We start from the raw sequence: 15,137 nt of genomic DNA, 5'->3' as shown, positions 1-15,137 counted from the left end.
GGTAATGTGGACAAATTTTTTTGATGTATTATTTCTCTGATAAGTCGTTAACCGTACAATTTTTTAATATATTCACTTCATTGAATTATAGATTTATTGGTTTTCGTTCTTTAAAGATACTTTTAAATTCATTCTGTATATCATTTCCTCTTTTAATTTCATTTGTCATTCCATGCATATTAGGATAAAATATATATCGTCCTCAAAATGCATTTATATCCATCGTTATATTTGTGTATACCTGCATATCAACTATGCCTTTAACTGGACGTGTGTGTCATCTAGCAGGAAACCGTTTTCTCGCTTGTTTGTGTACTGCATAATAGACTGTTCATTCAAACCTTTCTTAAATTCCTTCTATCTCATCTTATATAGTTTGATCAGCTGCCGCAGAAGATTAATATTAGCTTATGTTACAGTAATTTCGGTATCATAGTAACTTTATATAAAATATTGCAAACATTTTCAATGTAACAAATTCATTTTTTGGGGGGAGAGAGGGAAGAAATAATTCATGATCAAACAACAAGGCAATCATATTTGGTATTGATTAAAAGACAATGCAAATTTTGGGACATTTTGGTTTCTGTGATAAATGAACATTATTCTGGATTGATGCTGTCACCTCAAGATAAATTATATCTCAAACTTTATTTTATATTCATTTCCCTATCAGGATAAATAACATTATATTGACATACTATGTCAACATAGTTTACCGAAAGAGAAATAGAGAATTTGAAAGCTGAGTAATGACGGATGCAAATTCTGGATGTGTATAGATGCCATGCCAAGAGGCTGAATCATTTTCACACGGGATGTCTGAGGAAACTTACGAGGATAAGATGGCAGACTAGGGTCCAAGTCACGGAGATTCTCATATGGGAAGACATTCTAAGAATATTAGAGTTACAGGCCTTGAATGAAAGAGAACTGCAGAGGTAGTGCAGAAGCAAAGGCAGCAGAAAGTTCAGAACTGCTGCATGTCATCCTCCATTCATATATCGAAAGCAAACCGTGATTGTCAAGGTTTTCAAGAAACTGGAAACAAGAGTAAAAGAATATAAAACTCAGAAGATAGTTCGTCAAATCGTCCTAAAAATTCAAATAATCTCAGACTTTATGTAAGTCATGATCCATTTAACAAGTCATGCAATATGTGATTTTCAGCTTGACTGATCTTCTTCACTGTCAAGACAGCAAAACTTAATTGGGGCAAATTGTAAGTAATTTTTTAATAGTCTAGTATGTCAATCCAGAGATTTTTTTGAATACTTGATGGCAAAAGTTTTACTTTTGACAATCCACTGTAAACTCATCAGTTTCAATGTTCTTGGTTAAACTAGCTCACAATTTGTTTTGTATTAAACTTCTTTGTCTTTCAGTTCGTCCATGTCAGTGTTTTTCTTCCTGTTTAGTTTCTCTGGTTCATGGCTGTAGGTTTTGCATGGCATTTAATTGTCTGGATCATGAATGGGATATTTTAGCATGTGTTTAGTCTGTCTGGTCGATGACTTGTTTTTGCATGGCTTTTAGTCTGTCTGGTCCATGAGTGATTTTTTTGCATGGCTTTTAATCTGTCTGGTCCATGACTTGTTTTAGTCTGTCTGGTTCATGACTGTTGCTTTTGCTTTTTGACAACTCCTACCAGTACTTAAAGTTGTTACTTTGAATTCTAAATTTTCCTCTCCTATTTCATTCTAGTGTTGATTTTACAAAAGGCTGTATTTTGTTCCATAATTATAAAACATCTGAGACAAATAGTGTCAATCCACTAGCTGTGAATCTATCAGGCAAATTGATTGCCTATTGATAGCATATGCCTTCTCCTGTAAGACTTATACAACTATAACAATGTTAGAGTTTTAACATGCACATACAACACAAATATTTTCTGGTAATCCATATAAATGTCTGGGAAATACTTGTTCTCCATAAATAATTTTGTAAAAATATTCAAAGACATTAGCAAACATTCATTACAAAAAGTAAAATAATCACTCTAACAGTAATGAAGTTTTCTTTTATAATCATGTAAAATGAAAAGAAGTTTTACATCTATTATCTCCCTTTGCCTAATATCTGTGATATCCTTTATGGAACCATGTATGTTTAATGTTACCATGCCTTTAAACAAGTGTACAACAAAATTTCCCATTTCCATCCTTTTATCAGACTCTGATACTAAGCAGTGAGGCCTTGATGAGAGGACTCAGCCGGCTCACTTTTAATTTGGTGCATCATTGTTTTAATGTTATATCTTTTACACAATTTTTTTTAATGAGATGTGCAAGATAAACATCCATACCATGAAATACCACATGATACTGATTTTATAAGACCAGGAAAAAAATGTGCAGTTTGCTGTTGTTACCAATAGTTTCCAAAAATATTAATAAAACCAAATCTTTAGAAAGACATGACCATACAACAATTGGGGGGGGGGAATATATATATATATATATATATATATATATATATATATATATATATATATATATATATATATATATATATATATATATATATCGTATTTTCTATGACAGAGTTTCACCAAAAGCATATCTGAAATATTATTACTAACATTTTATCAATGTTTCTGTTTTCACAACTGAACACAGGGACAAGAATGGAGTACTGGCCTTTTTATTTTATTTTATAAAATGAGAATAAAAATGAAGTACTGAGCATTTTTTAATTTTTTTTGTTCTAAAATGAGAATTCTACATGGAGAGTGCATGTACCTTTGCAAGTATGGACACAATCTACCCAATTGGTTACAGGACACATTCGCATAACCTGGGTAAGTAAATTGTCAGTACATTTAGGGTTACTGCAGGCAGAACTAGATTGTAAGATATTTGATCTAGTTGCTACAGACCAGTTGCAATTTGCAAATGAGGCCATGTTAAAATGTTAGATGATCTGATTAGCTGGAACTCAAGATTCCATAAAGAAGTGGTCTAAAGACTACACAATCTTTGAATCTACGTTTAAAACTGAGTATCACCAAACGATGAGGACATGTACAAGAAATGAGGAGAAAAAACCATTGTCAGATGAAACTTGGGTACAATTACCTCATTAGCAAGGTGAAGATAAAACCAACAATGACAAAAGATAAATGAGTGAGAAGTATATACTGACATCATCTGATTTAAATGAATTAATTTAAATCTAAATTTAAATGAAATAGAATTATTCTGTTTTTATTACACTATAAGATCTTGAAATCTATATTAAAATACTGTTAGCTTAAATCTTTTCTCAAGTTGTAATCCTTTCCATGAGAACTAAAATATTGTTGGCTGACTATTTTAATAAACACTTTAGCTAACCACCTTTCCCAAGGATAACACAAAGGCAGCTGACCCAGTCTGTCCAGGTGGGTATTGAACCTATGACCAATGGATTCCAAGTCTGATGCTCAATGAAGTTACACAGTTCCCTGACTTGGGGCGTGTACACTATTACATTTTATTCCCATAACAGAACATATAGCAATAGGTCTATTTCCCATCTTGATTTATCTGTCAAATTTTAGCAAAAACTTGGAGTTACATCTGTATAGCTTGAAACTTGTGTTCTCATCACTTGAAGTAAAAACATGTTGAGTTTTTGTGGTGTGACTATGTGTGTCTGTGTCTGTGTGTGTGTCAATAAAATAAATATTTAACAACCATCTGCATTTGTCTGTACTTTTATTACGTAAAAAGGTGTTGTAACATCTGGATACAGGATCCGGAATGGTGTGTGGACAGAGATTGGTAGGATGTCTCCTCAACTACCTGAGGTACGTATATTTAAAAACATAGAAAATTAACAGTGACAACATATTTCCATGTCTCTTTCCAAGCCCAACTTCTGAAAGAGGAAAACATAAGTTACTTTGTAAATTTTATATCAATGTGTGGAGCCTTTACAAATGTCAATCTGTTGGTGCATTATGCACTGACAGATCTGGGTCTATGCAGTTTGTAAGGTGTACTCAGTAGAGCAAACAACATATACCCTGATCTGCAGGAACATTATGCTATGGTAGATCAGGATCTATGTTGTTTGCAGTTGGACTTGACTTCAAAGTGAGTACATATGGCAACTTTTTGTGTACAATGGAGAGAGAGTGCAAGAGAGAGAGAGAATGCCTGTAGATAATGAAGATACATGAGGTTATATTTCTTTACAATTAGTACAAATAAAAACATCAACAATATAAACAATTATGTTATCAAGCTTATTATTTCCCAAACTCAATGAGTCTGAATTGAGGAGAGACAAAGAGACTAACCTATCATACAGTTGATGATCATAGTTATACAAGTTTCAAATTATAAGAAGCCTATAGACAATGAGCTTTCAAAATAAAGAGGACATAACTCTCTGAGCATTGATCTCATTTAACAAAGAATCCAGTAAATATATGGCTTGAGAAAATATCCATTTTCAGAGGTAGTTCACAGTCTATACAATAGATATGATATATAATCAGAGGTAGTACACAGTCTATATGATAGATATATGATATATAATCAGAGGTAGTACACAGTCTATACGATAGATATATGATATACATAATCAGAGGTAGTACACAGTCTATGCGATAGATATATGATTATATAATCAGAGGTAGTACACAGTCTATACGATAGATATATGATATATAATCAGAGGTAGTACACAGTCTATATGATAGATATATGATATATATTCAGAGGTAGTACACAGTCTATACGATAGATATATGATATATAATCAGAGGTAGTACACAGTCTATATGATAGATATATGATATATATTCAGAGGTAGTACACAGTCTATACGATAGATATATGATATATATTCAGAGGTAGTACACAGTCTATATGATAGATATATGATATATAATCAGAGGTAGTACACAGTCTACACGATAGATATATGATTATATAATCAGAGGTAGTACACAGTCTATACGATAGATATATGATTATATAATCAGAGGTAGTACACAGTCTATATGATAGATATATGATATACATAATCAGAGGTAGTACACAGTCTATGCGATAGATATATGATTATATAATCAGAGGTAGTACACAGTCTATATGATAGATATATGATATATAATCAGAGGTAGTACACAGTCTATATGATAGATATATGATATATATTCAGAGGTAGTACACAGTCTATACGATAGATATATGATATATATTCAGAGGTAGTACACAGTCTATATGATAGATATATGATATATAATCAGAGGTAGTACACAGTCTACACGATAGATATATGATTATATAATCAGAGGTAGTACACAGTCTATACGATAGATATATGATTATATAATCAGAGGTAGTACACAGTCTGTATGATAGATATATGATATATAATCAGAGGTAGTACACAGTCTATACGATAGATACATGATATATAAGCAGAGGTAGTACACAGTCTATGCTATATATATATATATATATATATATAATCAGAGGTAGTACACAATCATACATAGTAGTTAATGGCCTATGAGTAGGGGTGATTATTAAGATTTGTACATTTACTTAGTGTACATACTTCTGGACTGTATCCCTCATAAACAATGCATTTATTAAAGAAACATTATTGTTTCATATGAAGATAAGGGGGTCATGATACAATATATTATTCTGACACCAATAAAGTATCATGACACCTGATAAATATTTATGTATGGCTATATCCGTGTAAATTAAAATTACCCCAAACTCAAGACTGTAGTAAACATACTTTCTAAATGGGAGGTATCACGACAATGATTGGTAGTTAGATTGTTTTCTTTTATAACAAATCGTATTTCATATTATATTTGCTGTTTGCAGTCTTTAGTGATTGTGTTTATTTCTTCTCACTTTCAGACATTTTACAATGTCACTACACCTGGAATCAGTATTGAAAAAGATGATGTTCTGGTAGGTCATCTATCACTTCATCTCCATTATTATCTATTTTTAAACAGACCAACGATGTCAGAAAATGAAGATCACTTGTCTTATTTATCTAGGATTCATTGATCCAAAAAAGTCATTAGTGTCAATTATAAATTGTATCCATTGATCCTGCTATAAAAGTTTATCAACCAGTTTATTAGATACGCAAGGGTTTGGTATTAGATATGCAAAGGGTCTGTTTTTAGATATGCAAAGGGTTTGTTATCAGATACGCAAATGGTCTGTTATTAGATATGCAAAGGGTCTGTTATTAGGTATGAAAAGGGTCTGTTATTAGATATAAAAATGGTCTCTTAGTGGATATGCAAATTGTTATTAGATATGCAAAGGGTATGTTATTAGATATGCAAATGGTCTGTTATCAGATATGCAAAGGGTCTGTTATTAGGTATGAAAAGGGTCTGTTATTAGATATAAAAATGGTCTCTTAGTGGATATGCAAATTGTTATTAGATATGCAAAGGGTATGTTATTAGATATGCAAAGGGTTTGTTATTAGATATTCAAAGGGTCTGTTATTAGATATTCAAAGGGTCTGTTATTATGTTATTAGATAGGAAAGGGTCTATTATTTGATATGCAAAGGGTCTGTTATTAGATATTCAAAGGGTCTGTTATTAGATAAGAAAGGGTCTGTTATTATAGATGCAAAAGGTCTGTTTTTATATATGCAATGGGTCTATTAGTAGAGATGCAAACGGTCTGTTATTAGATATGCAAAGGGTTTGTTATTAGATATACAAAGGGTCTGTTATTAGATATTCAAAGGGTCTGTTATTAGATAGGAAAGTGTCTGCTATTTGATATGCAAAGGGTCTGTTATTAGATATACAAAGGGTCTGTTATTAGATAGGAAAGGGTCTGTTATTTGATATGCTAAGGGTCTGTAATTAGATATTCAAAGGGTCTGTTATTAGATATGAAAGGGTCTGTTATTTGATATGCAAAGGGTCTGTTTTTAGATATTCAAACGGTCTGTTATTAGGTATTCAAAGGGTCTGTTATTAGATAGGAAAGGGTCTGTTATTTGATATTCAAAGGGTCTGTTATTAGATATGCAACGGGTCTATTAGTGGAGATGCAAACAGTCTGTTAGTAGATATGCAAAGGGTTTCTTAGTATATTGTCTGTTATTAGATCTGCAAAGGGTCTGTTATTAGATATCAAATGGTCTGTTATTAGATATGCAAAGGGTTTGTTAGTAGATATGCAAAAGGTTTGTTAGTAGATATGCAAAGGCTCTGTTATTAGACAAGCAAAGGCTCTGTTATTAGACAAGCAAAGGGTTTGTTAGTAGAGATGCAAAGGGTCTGTTATTAGATATGCAAAGGGTCTGTTATTAGATATGCTAAGGATCTGTTATTAGATATGCAAAGGGTTTGTTATTAGGTATGCAAATGATCTATTATTCGATATACAAAGGGTCTGTTATTAGATATGCAAAGAGTGTTTTTAGATACGCATGGGTTTGTTAGTAGATATGCAAATGGTCTGCTATTAGATATGTAAAGGGTCTGTTATTAGATATTCAAAGTTTTTTTTTAGTATATATCCAAATTGTCTGTTATTAGATCTGAAAAGGGTCTGTTATTAGATATCAAATGGTCTGTTATTAGATATGCAAAGGGTTTGTTAATAGGTATGCAAAGTCTCTGTTATTAGACATGCAAAGGGTTTGTTAGTAGAGATGCAACGGATCTGTTATTAGATATGCAAAGGGTCTGTTATTAGATATATGAAGGGTCTGTTATTAGATATGCAAAGGGTTTGTTATTAGGTATGCAAACGATCTATTATTCGATATACAAAGGGTCTATTATTAGATATGCAAAGAGTCTGTTTTTAGATATGCATGGGTTTGTTAGTAGATATGCAAATGGTCTGCTATTAGATATGCAAAGGGTCTGTTATTAGATATGTAAAGCGCGTGTTATTCGATATACAAAGAGTATACTTTGTATGCAAAGGGTTTCTTAGTATATATCCAAATTGTCTATTAGATCTGCAAAGGGTCTGTTATTAGGTATCAAATGGTCTGTTATTAGATATGCGAAGGGTTTGTTAGTAGGTATGCAAAGGCTCTGTTATTAGACATGCAAAGGGTTTGTTAGTAGAGATGCAAAGGGTCTGTTATTAGATATGTAATGGTCTGGTAATAGATATGTAAAGGGTTTGGTTTTAGATATGCAACGATCTGTTTGTATAGATGCAAAATGTCTCTTTTTATATATGCATAGGGATTGTTATTAGATATACAAAGGGTTTGTAATTATATATGCAAAAGGCCTGTTGCTAGATATGCAATGGGTATGTTTTTAAATATTCAAAGGGTCTGTTATTAGATATTCAAAGGGTCTGTTATTAGATATTCAAATGGTCTGTTATTAGATATGCAAATGGTCTATTAGTAGATATGCAAAGGTCTGTTATTAGATATGCAAAGAGTCTGTTATTAGATATGCAAAGGGTTTGTTATTAGGTATGCAAAGGGTCTGTTATTTGATATATGGAGGGTTTGTAATTAGATATGCAAACAGTATGTTGCTAGATATGCAAAGGTTATGGTTTTAGATATACAAACAGTATGTTACTATATATGCAATGGTCTGTAATTAGATATGTAAAAGGTATTTTGTTAAATATGCAACAGTCTGTTATTATAAATGCAAAGGGTCTGTTTTCATATGTGCAAATTGTCTGTTATTAGATATGCAAAGGGTCTGTTATTAGATATGCAAAGGGTGTGTTATTATATATGCAAAGGGTTTGTTATTAGGTATACAATGGGTCTGTTATTAGATATACAAAGAGTTTGTAATTAGATATGCAATGGATCTGTTATTAGATATGCAAAGGGTCTGTTATTAGGTATGCAAAGGATCTGTTATTAGATATTCAAATGGTCTGTTATTAGATATGAAAGGGTCTGTTATTAGATATGCAATGGATTTGTTATTAGATATGCAAAGGGTTTGATAGTAGATATGCAAAGGGTCTATTTTTAGATATACAAAGAGCCTGTTACTATAAATGGAATGGTATGTTAATATATATGTAAAGGGTCTGTTTCTAGATATGCAAGGGTCTGTTATTAGATATGCAAAGGGTCTGTTATCAGATATACAAAGGGGTCTGTTAGTAGATATGCAAGGGTCTGTTATTAGTTATGCAATGGATCTGTTATTAGATACACAATGGATCTGTTATTAGATATGCAAAGGATCTGTTATTAGATATTCAAATGGTCTGTTATTAGATATGAAAGGGTATGTTATTTGATATGCAAAGGGTCTGTTTTTAGATATTCAAAGGGTCTGTTATTAGAAATTCAAAGGGTCTGTTTTTAGATAGGAAAGGGTCTGTTATTTGATATGCAAAGGGTCTGTTATTAGACATTCAAAGGGTCTGTTATTAGATATGCAAAGGGTCTGTTATTATAGTAGTAATAACTATAAAGGTTTGTTATTAGATATACAGCGTGTCTGTTATTGGTTATATAAAGAGTGTGTTACTATATATGCAATGGTCTATAATTAGATATGTAAAGGGTCTTTTTTTAAATATGCATCAGTCTGTTATTATATATGCAAAGGGTCTGTTTTTATATATGCAAAGGTTCTGTTCATAGATATGGAAAGGGTTTGTTAGTAGAGATGCAAAGGGTTTGTTATTAGATATATAATGGGTTTGTTATTAGATATGCAAAGGGTCTGTTATTAGATATTCAAAGTGTCTGTTATCAGATATGAAATGGTACATTAATAGACATGTAAAGGGTCTGTTTTTGTATATGCAACGGTCTGTTATTATAAATGCAAAAGGTGTTTTTATATATGCAAAGAGTCTGTTATTAGATATGCAAGGGTCTGTTATTAGATATGCAAAGGGTTTGATAGTAGATATGCAAAGGGTCTATTATTAGATATACAAAGAGCCTGTTACTATATATGCAATGGTCTGTTAATATATATGTAAAGGGTGTTTTTAGATATGCAACAGATTGTTATCATATATGCAATGGGTATGTTTTTATATAAGCAAAGGGTCTGTTATTAGATATGCAAAGGGTTTGTTAGTAGATATTGAAAGGGTCTGTTATTAGATATACAAAGAGCATGTTACTGTAAATGCAATGGTCTGTTAATAGATATGTAATGGTCTGTTTTTAGATATGCAAAGGGTATGTTATTAGATATACAAAGGTCTGTTACTATATATGCAACGGGTTTGTTAGTAGATATGCAAAGGGTCTGTTATTGGATATAAAAAGAGTGTTATTAGATATGCAAGGGTCTGTTATTAGATATGCAAAGGGTCTGTTATTTGATATGCAATGGGTATGTTATTAGATATGCAATGGATCTATTAGATATGCAAAGGGTCTGTTATTAGATATGCAAATGGTCTATTAGATATTCAAAGGGTCTGTTATTAGATATGAAAGGGTCTGTTATTTGATATGCAAAGGGTCTGTTGTTAGATATTTAAAGGGTCTGTTATTAAATATTCAAAGGGTCTGTTATTAGATATGAAAGGGTCTGTTATTTGATATGCAAAGGGTCTGTTATTAGATATTCAATGGGTCTGTTATAAGATATGCAAAGGGTCTATTAGTAGATATGCAAACGGTTTGTTAGTAGATATGCAAAGGGTTTCTTAGCAGATATGCAAGGGTCTGTTATTAGATATGCAAAGGGTCTGGTATTATATATACAAAGGGTCTGGTATTAGATATGCAAAGGGAAAGTTATTATATATGCAAAGGGGTAGTTATTAGATATGCAAAAGATCTTTTATTAGATATGCAAATAATGTTATTGATATGCAAAGGGTCAGTTGCTGGATATGCAAAGGGTCTGTTATTAGATATACAAAGGGTCTGTTATTAGATATGCTAAAGGTATGTTGTTTGATATGCATAGAGTATGTCACTTGATATGCAAAGGGTCTGTTATCAGTTATTCAAAAGGGTATGTTATTGGATATGCAAAAGGTCTGTTACTGGATATGCAAAAAGTCTGTTATTAGATACTGAAAGGGTCTGTTGTTGAATATGCAACAGGTCTGTTGTTGGATATGCAATTGCTATCTAGATTTACCCAATTCTCAAAACAAATTATGTCCACAAAAAAACTAAAGTGCAAAATGCATTCATCATATTTTAAGCCCTAATGTTGTTAACTTCTTCATTAAAAGCCTCATATATTGAAACTTTTGCCCATTTTTATTAAATGGAGAGGCATTTTTTGCATTTTACCCAATGTGTACAATTCTAGAACTGCTCATCTCTCTCTCTCTCTCTCTCTCATGCATGTGATGAAAAACCTTTATCTTATTCAGGCTGCAAGATGCACAATGAGTAGTCAACGCAAAATGGTGACAATGATTGGGTGAGTATTACTGAACAGTCACAGTAACTGGATATTACAGAACATTGACAGTGATTGGGTATTACAGAACAGTGACAGTGATTGGGTATTACAGAACAGTCACAGTGATTGGGTATTACAGAACAGTCACAGTGATTGGGCATTACAGAACAGTCACAGTGATTGGGTATTACTGAACAGTCACAGTGATTGGATATTACAGAACAGTGACATTGATTGGGTATTACAGAACAGTGACAGTGATTGGGTATTACAGAACAGTCACAGTGATTGGGTATTACAGAACAGTCACAGTGATTGGGCATTACAGAACAGTCACAGTGATTGGGCATTACTGAACAGTCACAGTGATTGGATATTACAGAACAGTGACAGTGATTGGGTATTACTGAACAGTGACAATGATTGGGTGAGTATTACTGAACAGTCACAGTGAGTGGACATTACAGAACAGTGACAGTGATTGGGTATTACTGAACAGTGACAATGATTGGGTGAGTATTACTGAACAGTCACAGTGATTGGATATTACAGAACAGTGACAGTGATTGGGTATTACAGAACAGTGACAGTGATTGGGTATTACAGAACAGTCACAGTGATTGGGTATTACAGAACAGTCACAGTGATTGGGCATTACAGAACAGTCACAGTGATTGGGCATTACTGAACAGTCACAGTGATTGGATATTACAGAACAGTGACATTGATTGGGTATTACAGAACAGTCACAGTGATTGGGTATTATAGAACAGTCACAGTGATTGGGTATTACTGAACAGTCACAGTGATTAGGTATTACAGAACAGTGACAGTGATTGGGTATTACAGAACAGTGACAGTGATTGGGTATTACAGAACAGTGACAGTGATTGGGTATTACTGAACAGTCACAGTGATTGGTTATTACAGAACAGTGACAGTGATTGGATATTACAGAACAGTCACAGTGATTGGGTATTACAGAACAGTGACAGTGATTGGATATTACAGAACAGTCACAGTGATTGGGTATTACAGAATAGTCACAGTGATTGGGTATTACTGAACAGTGACAGTGATTGGATATTACAGAACAGTGACAATGATTGGGTATTACAGAACAGTGACAGTGATTGGGTATTACTGAACAGTCACAGTGATTGGATATTACAGAACAGTCACAGTGATTGGGTATTACTGAACAGTCACAGTGATTGGATATTACAGAACAGTGACAGTGATTGGGTATTAGAGAACAGTGACAGTGATTGGATATTACAGAACAGTGACAGTGACTGGGTGAGTAATACAGAACAGTAACAAAGACTTGAAGAGTACTACCGAACTATGACAGTGACTGGGTATTGCAGAATAGTTACAATGACTGGGTGAGTATTACAGAACAGTGACAGTGATTGGGTATTACAGAACAGTGACAGTGACTGGGTGAGTAATACAGAACAGTGACAATGATTGGGTATTACAGAACAGTGACAGTGACTAGAGGAGTAATACAGGCCAGTGACATTGGCTGGAAGAATACTACAGAACTAGGACAGTGACTGGGTATTGCAGAATAGTGACAGTCATTAGGTATTACAGAACAGTGACAGTGATTGTGTATTACTGAACAGTCACAGTGATTAGGTATTACAGAACAGTGACAGTGATTAGGTATTACAGAACAGTGACAGTGATTGGGTATTACAGAACAATGACAGTGACTAGAGGAGTAATACAGAACAGTGACAATGACTGGAAGAGTACTACAGAACTATGACAGTCACTGGGTATTGCAGAATAGTGACAATGACTGGTTGAGTATTACAGAACAGTGACAGTGATTGGGTGAGTACTGCAGACTGTATCAAATACTTGTATTAATAAACCCCATTAAAATATGAAATATAACAACTGAAATATTAAACTTTATTTACTAAGGGAAAGGCACTGCTGTGGTTAGTACTGCAAAATTGCATCCATTTTTTAAATTCATTTGAAAATAATTGCTGAATATTTAACCATGTTCCAGTATATACTTGCTGATAAAGCGACCCCAATTGCAAACTGTACAGACCCAGATCTGACGTTGGATAATGCAGCAGTACATCTGGATCTGTGTAGTTTTTTAAAACTAATCAGTAGCAAAAAGAACACAGACCCTGATCTGCCAGCACATTATTTGATGGCAAATCAGGGTCTATGTTGTTTGCCGTTGGACCCAACTTAAAAGCAAATATATAAATATGGCACTATAAATCACACACATTATTTCCACAGGAAAAGCTGCAATGCATGATGAAATATGATCTATCAGTCCTTTAATAATAAAGCAAAACTATATTATAATCTGCAAAACACATACTTCCCACAGAGAGACCAATACGTATAAGTCTCAACATGTATTTGCAAAAGTCTGATTAATAAGGACAAGATAAAACATGTATTTTCCCATGACAGACCAACAAATACAAGTTCCAACATGTATTTCCCCAGACAGACCAGCAAGGACATGTTCTAACATGTATTTCCCCAGACAGATCAACAAGTACAAGTTCCAACATGTATTTTCCCCAGACAGATCAACAAGTACAAGTTCCAACATTTCCTGCTGACAGACCAACAAGGACAAGTTCCAACATGTATTTCCCCAGACAGATCAACAAGGACAAGTTCCAACATGTATTTCCCCAGACAGATCAACAAGTACAAAGTCCAAAATGTATTTCCCCAGCCTGACTAACAAGGACATGTTCTAACATGTAAATCTCCCAGATAGACCAACAAAAAGTAATTCCCAACATGTATTACCCCCAGACAGACCAATAAGTACCGGTTCCAACATGCATTTCCCCCAGACAAGCCAACAAGGACAAGTTCCAAAACATGTTTCCTCAAGATAGACCAACAAGTACAAGTTCCAACATGTATTTCCTCCAGATGCACCAACAAGGACAAGTTCCAACATGTATTTCCAACAGACAGACCAACAAGAAATATTTCACAATGTATTTCTCCCAGACAGACCAACAACAAGTTCAAACATGTACTTCCCCCCAGACAGATCAGCAAGTACAAGTTTCAACACATATTTCCTCCAGACAGACCCACAAATACAAGTTCCAACAAGCATTTCCTCCCAGACAGGCCAACAAAGAACTAGTTCCATTATGTACTTCCCCCAGACTGACCAACATGTCTATTCCCAACATGTATTTCCTCCAAACAGACCAACAAATCTGAGTGACACAATGTATGTCTCCCAGACAGACCACCATGTCCATGTCCCAAGAGACAGACCAACAAGTCTAAATCTCAACATGTCCCCCAAATAGACCAAGTCTAACTGAATACTAATCTAATTAGGTCAATAACATATGCACAGCAATATTCATGCCCAAAATTTAATTTATTTTGCTAATGTGATTTTTTGCTTAAAAATCCAAACAAGGTTTTCATTTATATAAAAAAATACTTGAAGTCCCAAATATTTATAAATGTGTAAAAACTTTGCTGTGATGGCCTGAACATCTAAATGGATAATCAAAATATGAATACAAATATGCTTATAAAATTTGTCTTCCTCAAACAGTTTTTCTAAATTGTGCTAACAAGGTTCTTGGTAAATAAAAGTGAATGTGCAAATGTCTGCATGGATGTGCATGGATGTGTCTGTATGGATGTGTCTGCATAGATGTGTCTGCATGGATGTGTCTGTATGGATGTGTCTGTATGGATGCATGGATGTGTCTGTATGGATGTATCTGCATGGATGTGTGTGTATGTATGTGTC

At 33.5% G+C, this 15,137-nt stretch overlaps 1 protein-coding gene across 1 annotated transcript in view; it reads left to right on the top strand.

Moving 5' to 3' along the window:
- LOC149802133 (peptidylglycine alpha-hydroxylating monooxygenase-like) overlaps positions 1-15,137 on the top strand; it is a 57,216-nt gene that overhangs the window by 40,269 nt on the left and 1,810 nt on the right. The window contains exons 8-11 of the mRNA XM_089956537.1: positions 2,720-2,803; positions 3,717-3,793; positions 5,880-5,933; positions 11,313-11,362. Coding sequence (XP_089812663.1) covers positions 2,720-2,803; positions 3,717-3,793; positions 5,880-5,933; positions 11,313-11,362 — 265 coding nt within the window. The remainder of the gene's footprint in view (positions 1-2,719; positions 2,804-3,716; positions 3,794-5,879; positions 5,934-11,312; positions 11,363-15,137) is intronic.

Source organism: Sinohyriopsis cumingii, chromosome 4 (genome assembly GCF_028554795.1).
Source record: "Sinohyriopsis cumingii isolate HCF-2022 chromosome 4, ASM2855479v2, whole genome shotgun sequence".
Lineage (NCBI taxonomy): Eukaryota > Metazoa > Mollusca > Bivalvia > Unionida > Unionidae > Sinohyriopsis > Sinohyriopsis cumingii.
This window is presented reverse-complemented; position numbering and strand designations above follow the sequence as displayed.